The sequence below is a fragment of the Protobothrops mucrosquamatus genome, unplaced genomic scaffold (assembly GCF_001527695.2).
Source record: "Protobothrops mucrosquamatus isolate PMUCROS unplaced genomic scaffold, P.Mucros_1.0 scaffold3823, whole genome shotgun sequence".
Lineage (NCBI taxonomy): Eukaryota > Metazoa > Chordata > Lepidosauria > Squamata > Viperidae > Protobothrops > Protobothrops mucrosquamatus.
Window position 1 is genome coordinate 36,180 of NW_015389775.1, and position 17,037 is coordinate 53,216.

The window sequence follows — 17,037 nt, forward strand, 5'->3', positions numbered from 1 at the left end:
TGAGGAATAATATAGTAAACAATTATATTCAGTCAATAAACACACACTGGATCAAAGTATTAGCACTTTTCATAATATGAAAGCATTTTAAAATTTTAAAAAATGTACTTCTTATGAGTTAAATAGCATCAGTATGCATAAGGATCAGCAAATGATTCATGCATTCTAATGTCATAATAGTTATGATCACCATATGCAAGGTAACTATTGGAAGCTTTATTTCTTATACTGTTAAAATAAACCACCTCAATTCCTGTCACCTACAAATCCAGCAAACTTTAGAATCAAAATTTATCTCACTCACATGATCCCCTAAGGCTTTACAAGTTGCTCTAGCCCAATGCTGGAAAGAATTCCTAGATGTAGGTGGTCCTAGTAAATGTAAACCAACATTTTCTGGATGTTCCATATTGGTATCTCTAAAGAATGTGGTTGGCTCTTGAATCCATGGTCTGGGTCCACCTTCAAAGAGGATATCTTTAGAAGAACCCAGAGTTACCAAAGCAGCAGAAATAGGATCAATAATCTAGGAGAGAAAATAATAATGATTCAGATCATGATAATATTATCAGTAATTTGGGTCAGAAATTATTAATCTTGTTAACTAACCTATACAGTTTTTTCATATTAGACCACTGCAGTATTTATAACAAACTGCAGTGATGTCAAACACTAAAGCTCAGATACTTTTGGTGCATGCACAATTATTTTATTTAGGATTCTACCGTACAATACTTGTAATTCATGCAAAAAAATATTTTTTTCCCAAAATAATTAATAGATTTGGTAACCTGCCTGCAGAAAAGAATCATGAGGGGAAATTCCAACATGTTTTGTATCTTGCTCAACCTTTCTATATATGGTAATATTATTTTTTTGATTAATTTACTTTGAATAATCTGCATTCAAATTAATGACAGTTATACACAGAGAGAAAAAAATTCAGCTACTTTCAATAAAATAATTTTTTCTAATCTTTCCTGCAAACAGTATTCCACACATATATAAATAGCAGCATATGATGGTATACAAACAAACAAATAAAATCTAGCTATAGAAGACTTCCCATCTAATCATACAAGAAAAATTTTAAATGCTACTACAATATTTATGAAGAAGACACATTGCTCAAAGTTGTGGTGTTATTTTTAATGAATATTTCTATTCATTAAATTTTATTCTTTATTCTATTTTATTCTATTTTATTCTTTTACTGTTTTTAATATATTAGGATTTGTTAATGTTATTGCTTATTTGGTTATGGAGGGGGTTGTTTGATTTGCAGCCTTCTGAATTTCCTAGAAGAAAGACAATTCAGAAATATTAAGGAATAACAAATACAATAAATAAATAACCCTTGCAGTCTTTTAAGGGTAATTCCAAATGGAAACATCAACAAATCTGATGTTTCAAGTTCATTTAATTCCAAGTGAAAGATTAGTCATTACATTTGTTTAGTTCACTTGATATCTTAAATCAATTCATACTGTATAATCAAATATATTGAAGAAAGAATTTATTAGAACTAGAAAGAAAGTTTTATTAAACTAAGGCTTACTTTTATTGGCAGATAGGCTGCTATGATAATACTGGCACTGAGGTGAATATGGTCATGGGTATAACTAACAACAAGTGAGGAATACCCTTGGCTTTCAGCTTTAACTCTGATCCCACTGCAGTATTCAGGAGTTGGCTTAAGTCTCCCTGTTTAAAAAAAAACACAACTGAGCATAAAAATAAATAACTTTTAAATGTTTAGTTTTAAAACTTGCCCATGCTAATAAACATACTGTTACACGTCAATGTACTAATAAAACGAATAGAATGCAAAATAGCCAATTACAGAGAATAAAGTTGAACCTCTGTCGAAAAGGATATTAGGTTCAATTTGTCTGGTTAACCCAGGGGGGTCTTCAAATTTGGCCCTTTTATCATTTTTGTTTTGCGTCTTAGACAAATTTTATCCACCCCACAGATTCATGCTTAATTATGAGATAAATGTATATAATGTATAAAGTCTGATATTAAACGTTTAAATGCATGCACTGTTAATAAAACAAAGTATTAATATATCAGGAAGTGAATTTGTCCATTTATTTAAAAATTAAAATTTATTTTAATTTACCTTGAAATGGACTGAACACATTGTGGTTTTCAATGTTGACAGCTAAATCAAATTGTGAACAATCACTTAGAGTGACCACCTCATTGGTTTCCTTGTTCATTACACCAATAATCTTCAGAGGCAGGTCCAGTGTCTCGCCCACATATGCTTCAACTGGACAAGGTGTGAACTTCATATCACTGGGTTCTATCACATAGACCTTGGAGACAAAAATAAAGTAAGACACAAGATCTAGGCAGAGATGCAAACCTTTAACTGGAATTTAGAAACAAACAAACAAAAATCCAATCTAATTAAAACAAATTTCATATTAATTGCTTAAACATTAATGGCACATGCTCATAGGTTGATTTATTGATTTAGGAGCAGCCTATTTCACACTGTCAATCATACATCATATTGTGCCTGCTATCTAAAAGTTCAGAGAAAAGCAACTAAGATGATCAAAGGCCTGGAGAATAAAACATATGAAGAATGGCTGCAGGACTTGGGTTTGGCTAGTCTAAAGAAAAGAAGAAACAGGGGAGACATGATAGCAGTATTCTACTGTTTCAGGGGCTGCCACAAAGAAGAGGGCGACAGACTATTCACCAAAGCACCAGAAGGCAGGACAAGAAACAATGGTTGGAAACTGATCAAAGAGAGAAGCAACCTGGAATTAAGGAGAAACTTCCTGACAGTGAGGACAATTAACCAGTGGAACAGCTTGCCTCCAGAAATCGTGGGCGCTCCATCACTGGAGTTTTTTAAGAAGAGACTGGACCAGACATGTCAAACTCGTGACATCACGTGATGTCATGCAACATATCGGGACGGTTTTGCCATTGCCGGCAATGGGGTGGGCGCGGCTTCCAGATGACGCATCTGGCCTATGGGCTGGCAGTTTGACACTCCTGGATTGGACAATCACTTGTCTGAGATGGTATAGGTTCTCCTGCTTGAGCAAGGGGCTGGACTAGAAGACCTCCAAGGTCCCTTCCAGCTCTATTCTACTCTGTCTATATGGTGCCCATCTACATTATTTTGCCTGCCTTCAAACCAAACACTTCAGAAATGCCTGGCGTGTAAAATAATTATACAGCAAGACTGCTTATGAGTGACAACTTACAATAGATTGTAAAGTGCAGCCAATAGTGTATTTTCTGTGGCACCTGTGTGAAACTGTTATCTCAAATACAGGAGTAAACTGACATTTGGTTTGCATTGATTTTTTATTATTGATAAAGAAAACATTACAGATGGATGGTAACATTTCATAACAACTACAGGATCAAAGATTTTCATTTGGCATGTCTAATTTTCGAAGCCATCTGCTTACTGCTTCAGGTTAAATTGTAGGCCATATGGTATGGTGTTAAAATTGTAATCCTTGTGGAACTTATACACTACTTGCATAATCTGATAATCAAGGTCAGCGGGCAGATGCTTTGTTCAAGCAGAAAATGCAATTTAAAATCTTAAATTGAAGATGTTAGTTTAATTTAATATTTGTTCCTTACAAATTCAAGTGGGGTAAAGTGCATTCCTATTGCTATGTGCTCTGAATCCTGAATCTGAAAGTAGACTTTTAATTAAACACATCATTTCTGAATCTTCTGGAAAGAAGTTTCATTTGCTGAAAGTTTTGGAAGCACCACTCATTTATTTGAAATTTAGAAGGGGAGACAATATAATATTTCAGTACTCATAAGGGACATGTGCAGTTGTCGGGGGCATGTGCAGAAAGCATGGCATTATTGATCAGTTACTACATACACCTGCATCCTCTGAATCTGAGGCAGAGGTTTGTAAGGTACATTATTTGGAGATCGAGTAGATAATTTTGTGGGTCATCCAAATAAGATTTCAGGTAACTCCATTCACATGCTTGGGGTTGGATTTGAATTCTTGGCTATGATATTTCACATCCTATACTCAATTTTTCTTTTAATTCTATTCTTGTTCTCAACATTATGACATTTTGTATGAAGTCTGTTGTGAAATACTTGTATTTACATGTAGTTTTAAAATACTAAGATTAGACTGATAATGTTTACTCTAAATAAATAGTTCATCTAGGAAATTAAACTGCTAAAGAAGATTCATCAGTTAGGAAGTTCCCTACTTCTTGGTACTACAGGAAGTACCATAAGCCTTCTCTGGAGCTCAGAAGATACCTTCTTACAAAATTACCTTCATTTCTCCATGGTGTAAAGGATTCTGAACATCTCTGGCACGAATGACACTGATACCAATTTCATTCCCAGTTGTCATTATTCCCTTAATTGTAATTGAAGCAACATTTTGCTGAGATGAGGTCCAAGTAAAATTTCCACTCCCACCATAAGCCTAGGTTCATGAAAGAAAAGCAAATTAAAACATTAGCTTTATTAATCATTTTAAAACTATACTTCTGTTAATTATTTAACTCAAATTAAAGAGAATACTTTGGAGTTAGAATGCAGTATTGCAGGCTAACTCTGCCCGCTATCAGGAGTTCAATCCTAATAGGCTCAAGCTTTCCATCCTTCCGAGGTTGGTAAAATGAGGACCCAGATAGTTGGGGGCAATATACCGACTCTGTAAACTCCCTAGAGAAGGCTGTAAAACACTATGAAGCGATATACTAGTCTAAGTACTACTGCTGTTGCTACGCAAATGTTAATTCCTTTCTGAGCATGAGTCAGAACAACACATATCAATGCAGTATAATTCTATTTTTCTTTTTATCAGAGGTTGTATTTGTTGATACATCTCTAAAACATCTAAGTACCTGATGTCTCCAAATATGTTGGATAATCTGAGAGATTTCAGTAATTAACAATATCTGTAGTCAACATATTGCTTCCCTGGGCCAGAACATAAACGATCCAGGTGATAGGATTGTCACAATTTTTAGAAGCTGATTAATTTCCTTATACTGAAAGCTGGAGGCAGCCAACTGAATTATGTTGCTTCACTGCAACTAACGTGTCTACTGCTGAAAGTATTTCCTAATGACAGAAATTATTTGGAAGTATAAATGCCAAAGAGGGAGGCAGCACAAGGAAAAAGAAGAACATTGATTTCTTCCTGATATACTATCTTTATTTTATCCCTAAGGGAAGACTAGCTACATATATACATGGCCATTGAAATTAATCAGAAGTCAGTCACCGATAACAATAAAGAGTAACTGCATTTATTATGATTCCCACAGAGACTTGAATAGTTCTGCATGATAGTATCCTCTGTATTTCCAAAGGTCCTGTATCATAGTTTTCAAAAGCTATCAATAAAAGAAAAGTGTTAGAAAATTTACTTCTTTTCAGTTTTTTTAGGCTAAAAAAGAAAATGCAATTTGTTCCACATTATAGCCTATGAATACGGAAAGATGGATTTGCTTGCAAATTAAGCAGCAGGATAGCTCTTTCTGCTGCAATATCAGAGATCTTTACCATCTGTTTCAATTCTGTAGTTGCATAAAAATATCTAGTCTGAAAAGCATCTAGTTACTAGTCGAATCAGCCTAGGTATCACATTGCCAATATGAATATACAATCTGCAGCAATAATAATAATGGATAATAATAAAATATCTCCATATCTTCTGCTAGCATGACTTTCCCTCAGACTTCCTTCCCATGACTCCCTTCTAATGCTTCACCTATTTCTTCCATGCAGAAGGCTATATGTGGAAGGGCTGCACATGAAGGCTCATTTGTCATGGAATTATTCTCAGCAACATTAAGTTACATAAAACAAAGCACAGTAAAAAGTCAAGTGGAATTTCCTTTTTAAAAATAAACTTGGCCCTTTCTTTTCCTAATTAATATAACATGCTACAGTAGTGGCCAACATTTTGGAAATATTTTGGGAAAAGTGTACAGTAGAAATGCCACCTTTGGTTAAGTTTCCACTCATTTTTCTTCTTTATAACTGTAGCCTTGTTCACTTAATAATACTATTTTACATCGCTTTCTGGGCAACCAGTCAACTCTTTGCACCATTACTTTAATTTTATTACATTTTACAAGCTCACTAAATGAAAGAAAAAAACCCCTAACCAACTTGATAGTGATCACATAACAACACTGACAAATGTCCTCCTCTCAGCTTCAATACATGACATCAATAACTGAATCCTACTGTGATCTGATTGGCTCATTGCAAAAACAAGATGACACCTGATTGGCTCTCTAAACACTCATGCTCATTGGCTACAATCAAATGAAGGAAAGCTACCTGATATCAACCTAAGCAAGTTGTGCTTCCTTTTTCTGGTTATTTGTCTACAACTTTTCATAGAATACGGTACAGATAATTGAACAAACTATGTTGTATTACATTCTTAATTAAATTATCTTTCCATTGATATATAATTTTATGGTACTACTCCCAAAAAAGTGGTGTTATTAGCCATCAAACCTCAAAAATACACTTTTCTCAAAAGGTTTCCACAATTTTGTCCACTATTGTACATCTAAAACAATAATGATGATGACAATTTCATTATTTGCCAGAACATGGCACTAATCAAATCTTTCTACAGGTAATTTCTTCATCATAACTGACCCTGTTTCTAGCATTAGTAGCTGAAACAGAAAGAAAATATTATCTTTAAAGTTATTTTAGAATAAATTGTGGTCCACCGAGTCCAGCACTCTTTGTTTTCATAAGCAAGGTTTCTCATAGATACTAAGATGCTTGAAGTGTACCTCTTAACTGACCAGGTAATATTATCAGTGTTAATGAGTGAGGAATTTGCTCTAGTTCTGCTTGATTGTCTAATATCAATCCTTGTTTATTTGGATGTTGGCTATTGAAGAGACATGTTCTGGTATTTTTGTTACCTCCTTAGGTTTTTTATATCTCTTTTCAATAGTATGTAAATATAGTTTATCTCTATGTGATTACTGATAGCAGATTTGTCAAGCTTCCAGAAACTTCCTAACATTTTTGGATGTAATTAGGACACTCACAGTTTCCCAGTTGAATGGATGAGTTTATCATGATTTCCAGTATGATTAGGTCTGTCCAAGTGTTATGAGATTAAAGTGTTTTCATCATGTATTCTAATTGCTAGTTGGTATTCATGGATGTGCTGTTAGTCATTCACCTGGCTTTCCTCCATAGTGGCTCCTACAGAGCTTACATCTAAATTGTAGATGACTTCTGATTTTTTTTCTTTTGGGGCTGCTGGCTCTTTAAGCTTACTCAGAATGTTTTGGAGGGCTTTAATTGGTTTGTGAACTCTGGTGATACAACAGTGGTTGTAGCAGGTTGGTTGGTTAGTTGTTTCTGAGCTGTTTCTGATGTATGACTGTGTTCTCTTTTTTATACCTTGAGTTGGTTGTGTTTTAGTGGTTTGAGCAGTTGGCATTTTTTGATAATGTTGTACTGATATCCACTGTTCGGACATATTGTATGGGCAATCTGTTTTTTTTTCTGTTGTTCTAGATTGCTGCAGTGCATTTCTGTTTATCTGATTTATATTACAACAATAGGAGTACAGTAAACAATACCCTGCTGTGCTACCTCATGATGGTGGAGGGTTGTTCCTGGGAGGGATGATTGAAGAATGCTTGGAGTTATGTGCAAAGTATATATTTTCATCATATTTCACTCAGATTTGAAAATAACTAAACCAAGCTGGTACCTATATTAGGAAGCTGTGATATAGGAATATGCCAGAGGCAGTTGATCACTTTAGTGAGAGTGGCAGATGCATCAATTCATACTGTGTGGAAAAAGACACTGATAAACCACTGCTGTCTTTTTACCAAGAAAACCACATGGTTGGAAAATATTAAATGATTGACAATATTATGCTGGATGATAGTCTTCTCAGGTCAGATGGCACTCAACTTGCTACTGAGGAGAAACTGAGGATATTTTGAAATATTAATAGTGTTTATGCTGGGCTGGATTAAAACCTTTGGAATATCTAGCTGATGTTGCCATACAACAAAAGAAAATCTGACGCTGCAACGGAAGAATATGGAAATATGGGAATATGGAATAAGAAGTATGAGCACTGTAAAGCTCTACAGCGAAAAATGAAATGAACTCTCTTATTTCTATTAAGGTCATCTTCTGTACTCTCTTAATCAACCCAGAATTCTCACTTAAGGTACAAAGGACACATTATGTGGAAGATGGCTGTAATGTTGGGGAAGATTGGAAGAAAAGAGAATTACCAGTAACAAAATGGTTGGCTCATTTACAATGGATTCACTGCTGGAGGACCTGGAGGGCTAGATTAGGGACAGATTATTATGGAGAATATCCATGTGATCGCTAAAGGTTGACCCTGACTTGATGTCACATTATCAAACAAACAAACAAACAAACAATTAAAGATCTGAAGCAGCATAAGCTGTCTGAAAATCATAAATAACCTTCTATCCAAATCGCAGAAAAGCATATCTTAGTTCTTCCTCCTAAGGGAATTGCCCTATTCATTCTTCCTATCCTTCCTGTATCCATTTCTACATTATTATGTATATTTTAAGATGAAATCAACCAACACCACACAAAAGATTCTAGGTATATGTTTTTTCCTACTTACTATATTACCAATATAAAAATTATTGTTTTTATAGTAGCCACAACTAATAACAGCTACAAGCCACAGTCAATTAGAAAAATTAGTTGATAGCTATATTCCTATTAATAAACTTCATATGTACTCTGAAGTACAAATATTCAACTGATCTTCACTGAAGCTTTCAAGAATGCAATGCAATGCAATCTTGTGGAATTTACTCAGAAATAAATGAGGCATTAATTACTGGGCTTATTCCCAGCTATTAATTATCCAGAACTGCATAATCTTATTCAAGATTTTATATATATATATCTTTAATTAGATAGACTAATTAGAAAAGAATCACCAACTTTTGAATCATCTAGATTGGCACTTTTTAAAAAACATGTTTCATATAGATATCTGTTTTGAAGAAAAGCACTTTAGTCGTAATCAAAGGATGAATCTTTTGTAAACAATTCAAAGACTTTTACAACTTTAATTGAAAGTTGTAAAAGAAAGTTTAAAAAAAATCCTTGCATAACAGAACTTTCTTGAAAAAAAGCACTTTTATGAAAAAGCTTATTCTTGAAACTGAAGAAACATGAAAAGTACAGAAGAAAAATATATAAATAAAGCACAATATTATACCAATAGTGGGGAAAAAATAGAACTGCCAGGTTCTATGGTGATTCTTCTTCCGTTGGGAGTGAATACAGTTGTAGATTTAGAGAATTAACAAGTACGTAAGCAAGTACTTGTTTTTTTATAATTGTCACTTGTTTTTATTTTTTGTCATTTTTATATTTGAAATGTCTTTCTATCAAAATATCTCATTTGCAACCATACACAAGTTTAAAAAGATTTCTAAAGTGTAAAGTTAAGTAAAATGAAGCTTTTAAGGACACAGGTGGGAAACTACAAACAAGTAATAACAAAACTGCATTTTCCAATGATTACAGCCACCAAAGTTAATAACATATACTTGAACAGTAATGGATCCAATTGGTAAGCTTGCTGTATTTAGATGGCTTCAATACCTACCAGGATTCTGTACTGATAGGCTCCTGCTTTTGCTTGCCACGGAAAGGTCAAAATGCTTGGTTGAAGAACAATGGGAGAATAGATATCTACTTCTTGTTGATTTTGTGCAGGAACAGAAAATGTGTGAACACCTCCATCCTAATAAAATAAATATGCATTAAGTAAATAGTTTACTTCAGTGTTCTTTAAAACCTATTTTTATTGGGTAAGAGGCAATAGGCAGAGAAGCGTAGGACTCCTTCAAATACTTTAGCCTTCCCTCCCTGTCCTACCCCAACCCATGAACATTAACCTCCATGTATAAGAGGGTTCACAAGAACCTGATTCCTAGAGATTGCTCTTCTCTGTAGGGTCATAAGTACTTTTTGGAGGGTCTGTTGTAACTTTGAACAGTCACTAAGCGACTGGTCATAAGCTGAGGACTAGCATATTGGTTCGAAATGTGTAAATGAAATTGACCAAGATTTCACCTTCAAAAAAAGTTGGAAGTAGATTTTCCTGTTTGGAATGGGGAGAATGCCATCCACCATGGAACTAATTTAATGGCAAGTGTACAAATACTGTTTTATACCCTAGTTCTGTACAATAAATCATTTACGCACACACATGCACATGTATAACAAATTTGAATTCTTTTTAACCTTTTCCACCCAGATTGCTAAAGAAATCATTAAAAATATAATTATATCCTTAAATAAAGTATTTGCTACATGTTGGTGCCTAATGAATAAATGAGCATAATATCTAAATTTATCTCAGTATATAAAACTTATTCTTGTTTATCTGAATGTACTAATTTCAACAATTTCACTTCTTTATAATCCATTTAGGAATATGTAATATATTACAAATTGTAATTCTAACAAAATTCATGAGAATAGTTTACATATGATTATTTTTTATTGGATTATATTTTTAAATTTAAATCAGTAAATTGGCTAATTGTGGTAATAATAAGTATAGTAGTTTACTTATTAACTAGACAAGGTTCACATAAATCCACTTTTTCAAGCATCATACCTGATCTACAATAGATGTTAGTTTAGCACTAAGAACGGTATGTCCTTCTTTTATTGCTTTTACATAGTGATATGAACCATTCAGAGAGGACTGCACAACTTCAAAATATTCTTTTGGGAAGTATATATCAATTCTGATGTTCTGTAATTAAAAAAGGAATGGTTATCTAATACATTTTGAATAAAAACATATCTTAATAAAAATACCATTAATATAATCTGATGCCACAAGAAAAATATGTGTTCGGTTTTTGTAAAAAAGCAGTCAGTTGGAATCAATCTTTCTATTGTCATTGTATTTCAAAATAAATTGCATTATGTATGTTCCACTTGCATAAGGAAATCAAAATGAAAGAAGAGATAGTTGTGCAAGTTCTGTTATTATCAAATCCACCCTGAGTTGTAATGATTACCATGTTGCTTTTTAATGTCCTTGCAGTTAATCTTTTTATGATTTGCTCTACGATTTGCTAAATATTAATGTTAGTTCACTATCGACTCCCCCTTTGGGAGATCAGACAATATTTTCCCTCCTTCAATCATCCATGCTTTAAGGTTTTTCAAGACAATGAAAAGCTTGAAAAAATATAGTCAGGAAAGTGAAAATATGACAAATATACAACCATTCCAACAATTGAAATAAAAAAGCTAATTAATTGTTATGATGTTCAACATGAGTTCATGTTGCCTAAGCCATACCTTATAAGAACTACATATAAACTGCTATTAAACACACTAAGAAATTAATATTTTTATAGGACAAGTCTCCTTGTAAAAAGCTTGTGCCCTATAGTTTTATTGAAAGACTTTTCATTAGTACTTTACTTTTAATATACATATCCGTAAACTTGTTGTCAATTCAAAACAAAGGAACTATAAAGTGACCATTGCCATCTTGAACATTAATAAGCAAGAATAAACTTCAGTATGTTACACCTACTTAAAAAGTCTGGACTTCTGCTTCTCAACAGATGATCTATGCTCTTAATTTTCCTAGAAAATTTTACTGTCTCCATAAAAGAATGTCAAATGTCAAAGTGCTGTTAAAAATGCAGATGGAAAGGCCAATTTTAAAAAAGTAGCAAAAATTACTTAATGGCAAAGAAATAGCTTCATGTTGGCAACTGAAAGTAATAAGTTGTTTCTCATCATTTGAGCTAATACTGGTTCCTTTGTTCACATCATATCTATGTTCTGTTTTCACTCTATCATTATACTGTATACTTGATGTGCTTTTTTCAGAAAAATGCTTATTTATTTTTCCCTTACCTCAGATAAATACACCTTATTGCTTGATTTGTCATACACTTCAATAGTGATTTCATAGAATCTCTCAGTTTCCAGCGCCCATCTCTTACCAGGATGAATTGAGAATCCTGCACAGCAAAAGCACTGAAAGTCACACAGTTACAGAATATTCACCTGATCAAAACACATCAGAGTGACATTAAGTGTGATTCTATATAAACTTTTCCATAATGGGGAAATATTTCAAAACCTTGCTGTTCAGCAGAAAGTTATTTTCCAAATTAAAAATTCAGTAATCTTATATATGAGTCAGTAATCACATATAAGGGTTGTGTAGCTACTTCAAAGAACTCGGGAAGAAGTGGATTAAATATAGAAACAAAGATGGAACAAAAATAACATTGATTGCACTCTCAGACAACCTATGATGTAATTTATGATAACCTGTCCAAAACATGCAATGATAAGAGCATACAATATCTGAGTTACAGCCCACCTCCCTCTGAAGAATATAATAATGTGAGCAATCAACTTAATAATAGTAATAATTAAACAAAGAACTGCTGAAATCATAAAGAAGAACAAGGTTATAGAAAATGAAGAAGCTAAAGTGCTCTGGGACATTAGAATTCAAACAGACAAGCACCTGCCACATAATACCCCAGACTTAACCATTGTTAATAAGATGGACAAAAAGTCTGGAAAATGAACATGGCAGTACCTGGAGACAGGAGAATAGAAAGGAAAGAACTGCAGAAAACCACAAAATACAGAGACCTGCAAATAGAAGTAAAATGACTGTGGCAAAAGAAAGCAAAGATGGTGTAATAGTATAAGAAGCATAATAGTAATAGGAGCCTTGGATGCATTTCCAAAACATCTGGAGCACTACTCAAACACCATCAATGTTGACAAAACTGCCATCAGTCAATTGCAAAAGACAATTTTACTTCAAACAGTTTACATCCTGTTTAATATGATCAAACAACATCTGCCTATCCCCAGGTCATTGGGAAGGTCTCAATAGCTGGATAAAAATGCCAAATCCACTCCAAACATCTGGCTGACTGTGCAACCAATTATAATAATTTAATTTATTTGCCATACAGCTCCCAGCAAGTCTACGCATTTATTAAGTACATGACAATATAAGTTTACATTTTATATGGAATTAATTAGCTTTATTAAAATCATATATGAAGTTATTTATTTCCAAGGCCAATTAGCACAGCGAACTAACCTAGGTATCCTGGGTCCACAACAAAAATAGTGCCATTTGGTAATTTAGAAGCCCCTTGCATAGATACACTTACAAATCAGTTAAGGATCCAAAAGTTAGACAGTGATAACAAATTAATATTGTTATATGAGTAAAATCTGTGATTACCTAATTTTTAATACTAGAAAGAATCAAAGAAATCACACTGAAAATTTTGTTACATTAACACCTCTTCTATTCTTTGCTCTTTGAACAAGTCAAGAGTATTGCTACTTAATGAGCAGTAGCAGATCCTGGAAAGATAGTGGCATCTAAACACAGGGTGGCTAATTTAATGATTATTCATTGTGCATAATATGTAAAACCACACACAAAAAGGATATTTTTGTGGGAAAGTACAACGTTTGCTTGTCCCCGCTGCAATGCAGTGACTGTGCATGTTGCCTGATCCAACGTGGCAACTGGCCAGGCTGTATCTCCCCCAAGGCTGAGTGTGCTGTTCTGAAGTTGTAGCTCATACTGATCAGAAGGCATGATTAGTTCTGTCCAAAATGCAAGACAACATGAAGAAACAATCACAGTGAAAACGGTGTGACTGAATGCTTCCAATAGAAAAAAAGCAACATAAAAAAGCTTTTGTGCTTATCAATGTATTTTTTAAAAAGAAAAACACAGTATAGGAATGTTTGCTTTGTACTATAAAATATCACTTTACCTATTTACTATAAAGAGCCAGAGTACACAGTTACATAAAAAGGTAACAGAACAGTAACAAATTTTCTTACAGCTGAAATCCTCATTGCTAAAGTCAGAGGTTTTAGGAAGACAAAAATAAATGGATTCACATTCTTTTTTTGTAAAAAAAAAACAAAACTAAAACCTTTCATTATGATTATATTACTAATAGAGGTGTTTGATTTATTCAGCCTCTAAGAAAGACTTCTTTTGTTTACGTTAGCTTTCTGTTCCCCAAAGCAAATGTCTTATATTCTTTGGCACATATTAATGAGTTCATCTAAGTTTTTAGATATAACAGAACCAAAGTAAATAACAGATGCTAACTAGTGAAGTGAAGATGACCTGACATATGGTTTTATTAATAAACTAGGTCTAGGCCAATGTGAATATAAGTTTTATATGAATATTTTATCAATGATATGGATCCAATCAAATTTGTTGTATTTAAATCAATGGAAAATATTTTCAGTGATGGCTTATTTCTCCCACTGATTTGGGGATAAATTAAGTGCAGTTATACTAATCTGAATTAGTCAATATTACCTTAATTATTTTAAGATTTTAAATTTAATATTATTTAATATTTTAAGTTTAACTTCTATATCCTGAAAATGGGTTTAGCTTTCTTAACATTAATTCACTGTTATTTTTTTATTTTTTTTCTCACTTAGCATATCTCCATGTAATTTATCCTTTAAGGAAGTTAAACTTAAGACGGATTCGTGAACCATAAAAATTGGGTCCAAATACCAATGGAGTGTAACCTTATTTTTTTTTTTACAACTAAGTTGATATTTATAAACTAAATGACATAAAGATGTTGTTGCCTTTCTGAAAACAAAACTATCTCTCCTGACCTTATACATATTTCCTCTAAGGTCCTTTGAATAGCAGGATGGAAAAGGATTGAACATTACAGTATCAAAAATAATTCTTGAGATCAGATAGGAACTGAAGTATGAAAATGTTGCTTCACTCATTCTTTAGAATAGGCCAGTAACATGGTACAAACTTAATTCCAAGCCAGAATATACAATGGGTCTACATTACCTATTTTTTTCAAGTAACCCTTCACTACCCTAAGTAATGAAGACACAATTAGCACAATATTCCTGTTATTTTTGCTTGTCTTCTCTCCCCCCTCTCCCATTCCCCATACAAACCATGGACTGACATTTGCAGGAATTTACTCAGGTTTATATGACGAAATTTAATTGAAACAATCTTTTAACTCTCAAAATGTGTTGATTAAATATGTGCAAACTAAGTATTAAAGGACACAAGAATCTATCTGAGCAATGACTCGTGGACTATGTTATGACTTTATTAACTTAAACATAGTTGTACCATTATATAGATCTGCAGGAAACATATATAAAATATTATAGGTAGACATAAAGACAAACCTGTCATTTTCCCTCGTCTAATTTTCATGACTTTATATTGTATTGACATTCCTACCAATAGATAGACATCATAAGCAGGATTTAAAATGATGTTTTCCAAAATAAACAATCTGACTTCAGCTCCTGGCACATTCTGTTGGTTAAAAGAAAAAAATTAATTTAAAAGAAACAATCATAAACATGCATTTTTAAATATATATTTATAAATATTTAACTCACAAAAAGTGAATTTTGAAAATACAAAGCTGCCATATGAAGTTACTACTTTCCTACTTCTATTATAAAGTTACTGCTTTAATAAAGAGTAAGATCAGCTCCTATGATCTTTTGAGAATAAATATTAACAAAATGAAATTAAATAATATATCTGTTGTTTTGCATGGCACAATGGTTATAAACTGAAGATTTCTAATCCCTTACTATAAAACAACAGTTTTGTGCAAAATACAACAACATGTCATCTATATTACAAACTGTTTATATAAGAACAAATTTCAGTCATTATTATAAGTTGGTCTATTATTGTAATAATGATTTATTAGATGTAGTCCTTATATTTGTGACTTCATTCATTGCATTTTGTGGAACTTGATGCAGAATGGAGAAATTTGGGCTATTTTTTTTTTAAACTCATCTAGGGGTAAAGGATTCTCTCTACTTGTCCTAGTAATGACGGCTTTCCAGAAGCAAACAGAGGTCTTGCAAAGTAATTTTTTTAAAAGCTGAGCTTTTGGCTTACTTAAGATGACACCATCTTGAGAATTTTTCCTTGTGTTATTAGGTTTTTAGGTTGCATGTTGGTATGCTTTTGATTTACTTTTCATACTGTAAAGTTTAAATCTTTTATTTTGGATGCTTTGTATCTTTCTTTATAATGTTAAGTGTTTCACACCTGCAGCGGTATTTAACAAAAAAAAATCAATCAATGGTCTCCAGTTCAAAATGCTCCCCAAAGCTATGTTTTTAATATTTAATAAGGAGGCTCAGTATTTTTTGAAGGATGGGATAGTTTTATTTAAGATCCTTCACATGGGCTTTTGCAGTATTTTAAAGTAAACATTTTGATAACATGAGACACTTGCAAAAGTAAAGATGTAAATTCTAAGGAAATTTACATTAGGAAAACCATGCAAAGTTCCTGAAAAGATTCAAGAACAAATTACAAAATGTTTGATCAGAAAACACCTTAGAACTAGTTGAATTTTAGGTTTCAGCTTAGATCTGTCTAACATCAACTATTACTAATCTTATTTTTAATTAATTTGAACAGTATTCTGAAGGAATGCAATGGACAGCTCTACCATTTGTTCCTGCCCAGCATAATCTGTAATTTTTAGCCACTAATGACATAGGCTTCATCAATGGAACTGCGTTTTCCAAATTATAGACATCACCTTGTGTACTAGTACTAGTCCTAGTTATTAAATGTTAAAAAAGAAAAGGACTGTAAGAAAGACAAGAAAAATACTCAGGGATTAGAAAGTGAATGTTCAACCCAAATAGAATCCTCCGGACTATGTTGTACTAGTGCCAGAGCTGCAAAATTAATATTTGTTATAGATAGCGTATTTTTATCTTGAAGTATCTGAATACTCAGAGGAACTATACATGGTAAACAATGCTTTTAATTTGCAATTTTTAATGCGTAAAAACCAGGAATCTCACCACTAGCTTTCGTTAATGTTCTATTTATAGTATTATATAGCTTACAGAGCAAATTAATTAACAGTGAAAATAAAAAGCACTGTTGAG

The 17,037-nt window shown here is 32.9% G+C and overlaps 1 protein-coding gene across 1 annotated transcript in view; it reads right to left on the reverse strand.

The window, feature by feature from the left end:
- Positions 1 to 17,037, reverse strand: part of NUP210 (nucleoporin 210) — a 73,720-nt gene that overhangs the window by 36,075 nt on the left and 20,608 nt on the right. The window contains exons 6-15 of the mRNA XM_015827632.1: positions 15,286 to 15,418; positions 13,512 to 13,683; positions 13,163 to 13,230; positions 11,944 to 12,050; positions 10,676 to 10,816; positions 9,656 to 9,793; positions 4,298 to 4,453; positions 2,126 to 2,324; positions 1,559 to 1,704; positions 305 to 526 (exon numbers count right to left, since the gene is read on the reverse strand). Of these exons, the coding sequence (XP_015683118.1) occupies positions 305 to 526; positions 1,559 to 1,704; positions 2,126 to 2,324; positions 4,298 to 4,453; positions 9,656 to 9,793; positions 10,676 to 10,816; positions 11,944 to 12,050; positions 13,163 to 13,230; positions 13,512 to 13,683; positions 15,286 to 15,418 (1,482 nt within the window). The remainder of the gene's footprint in view (positions 1 to 304; positions 527 to 1,558; positions 1,705 to 2,125; positions 2,325 to 4,297; positions 4,454 to 9,655; positions 9,794 to 10,675; positions 10,817 to 11,943; positions 12,051 to 13,162; positions 13,231 to 13,511; positions 13,684 to 15,285; positions 15,419 to 17,037) is intronic.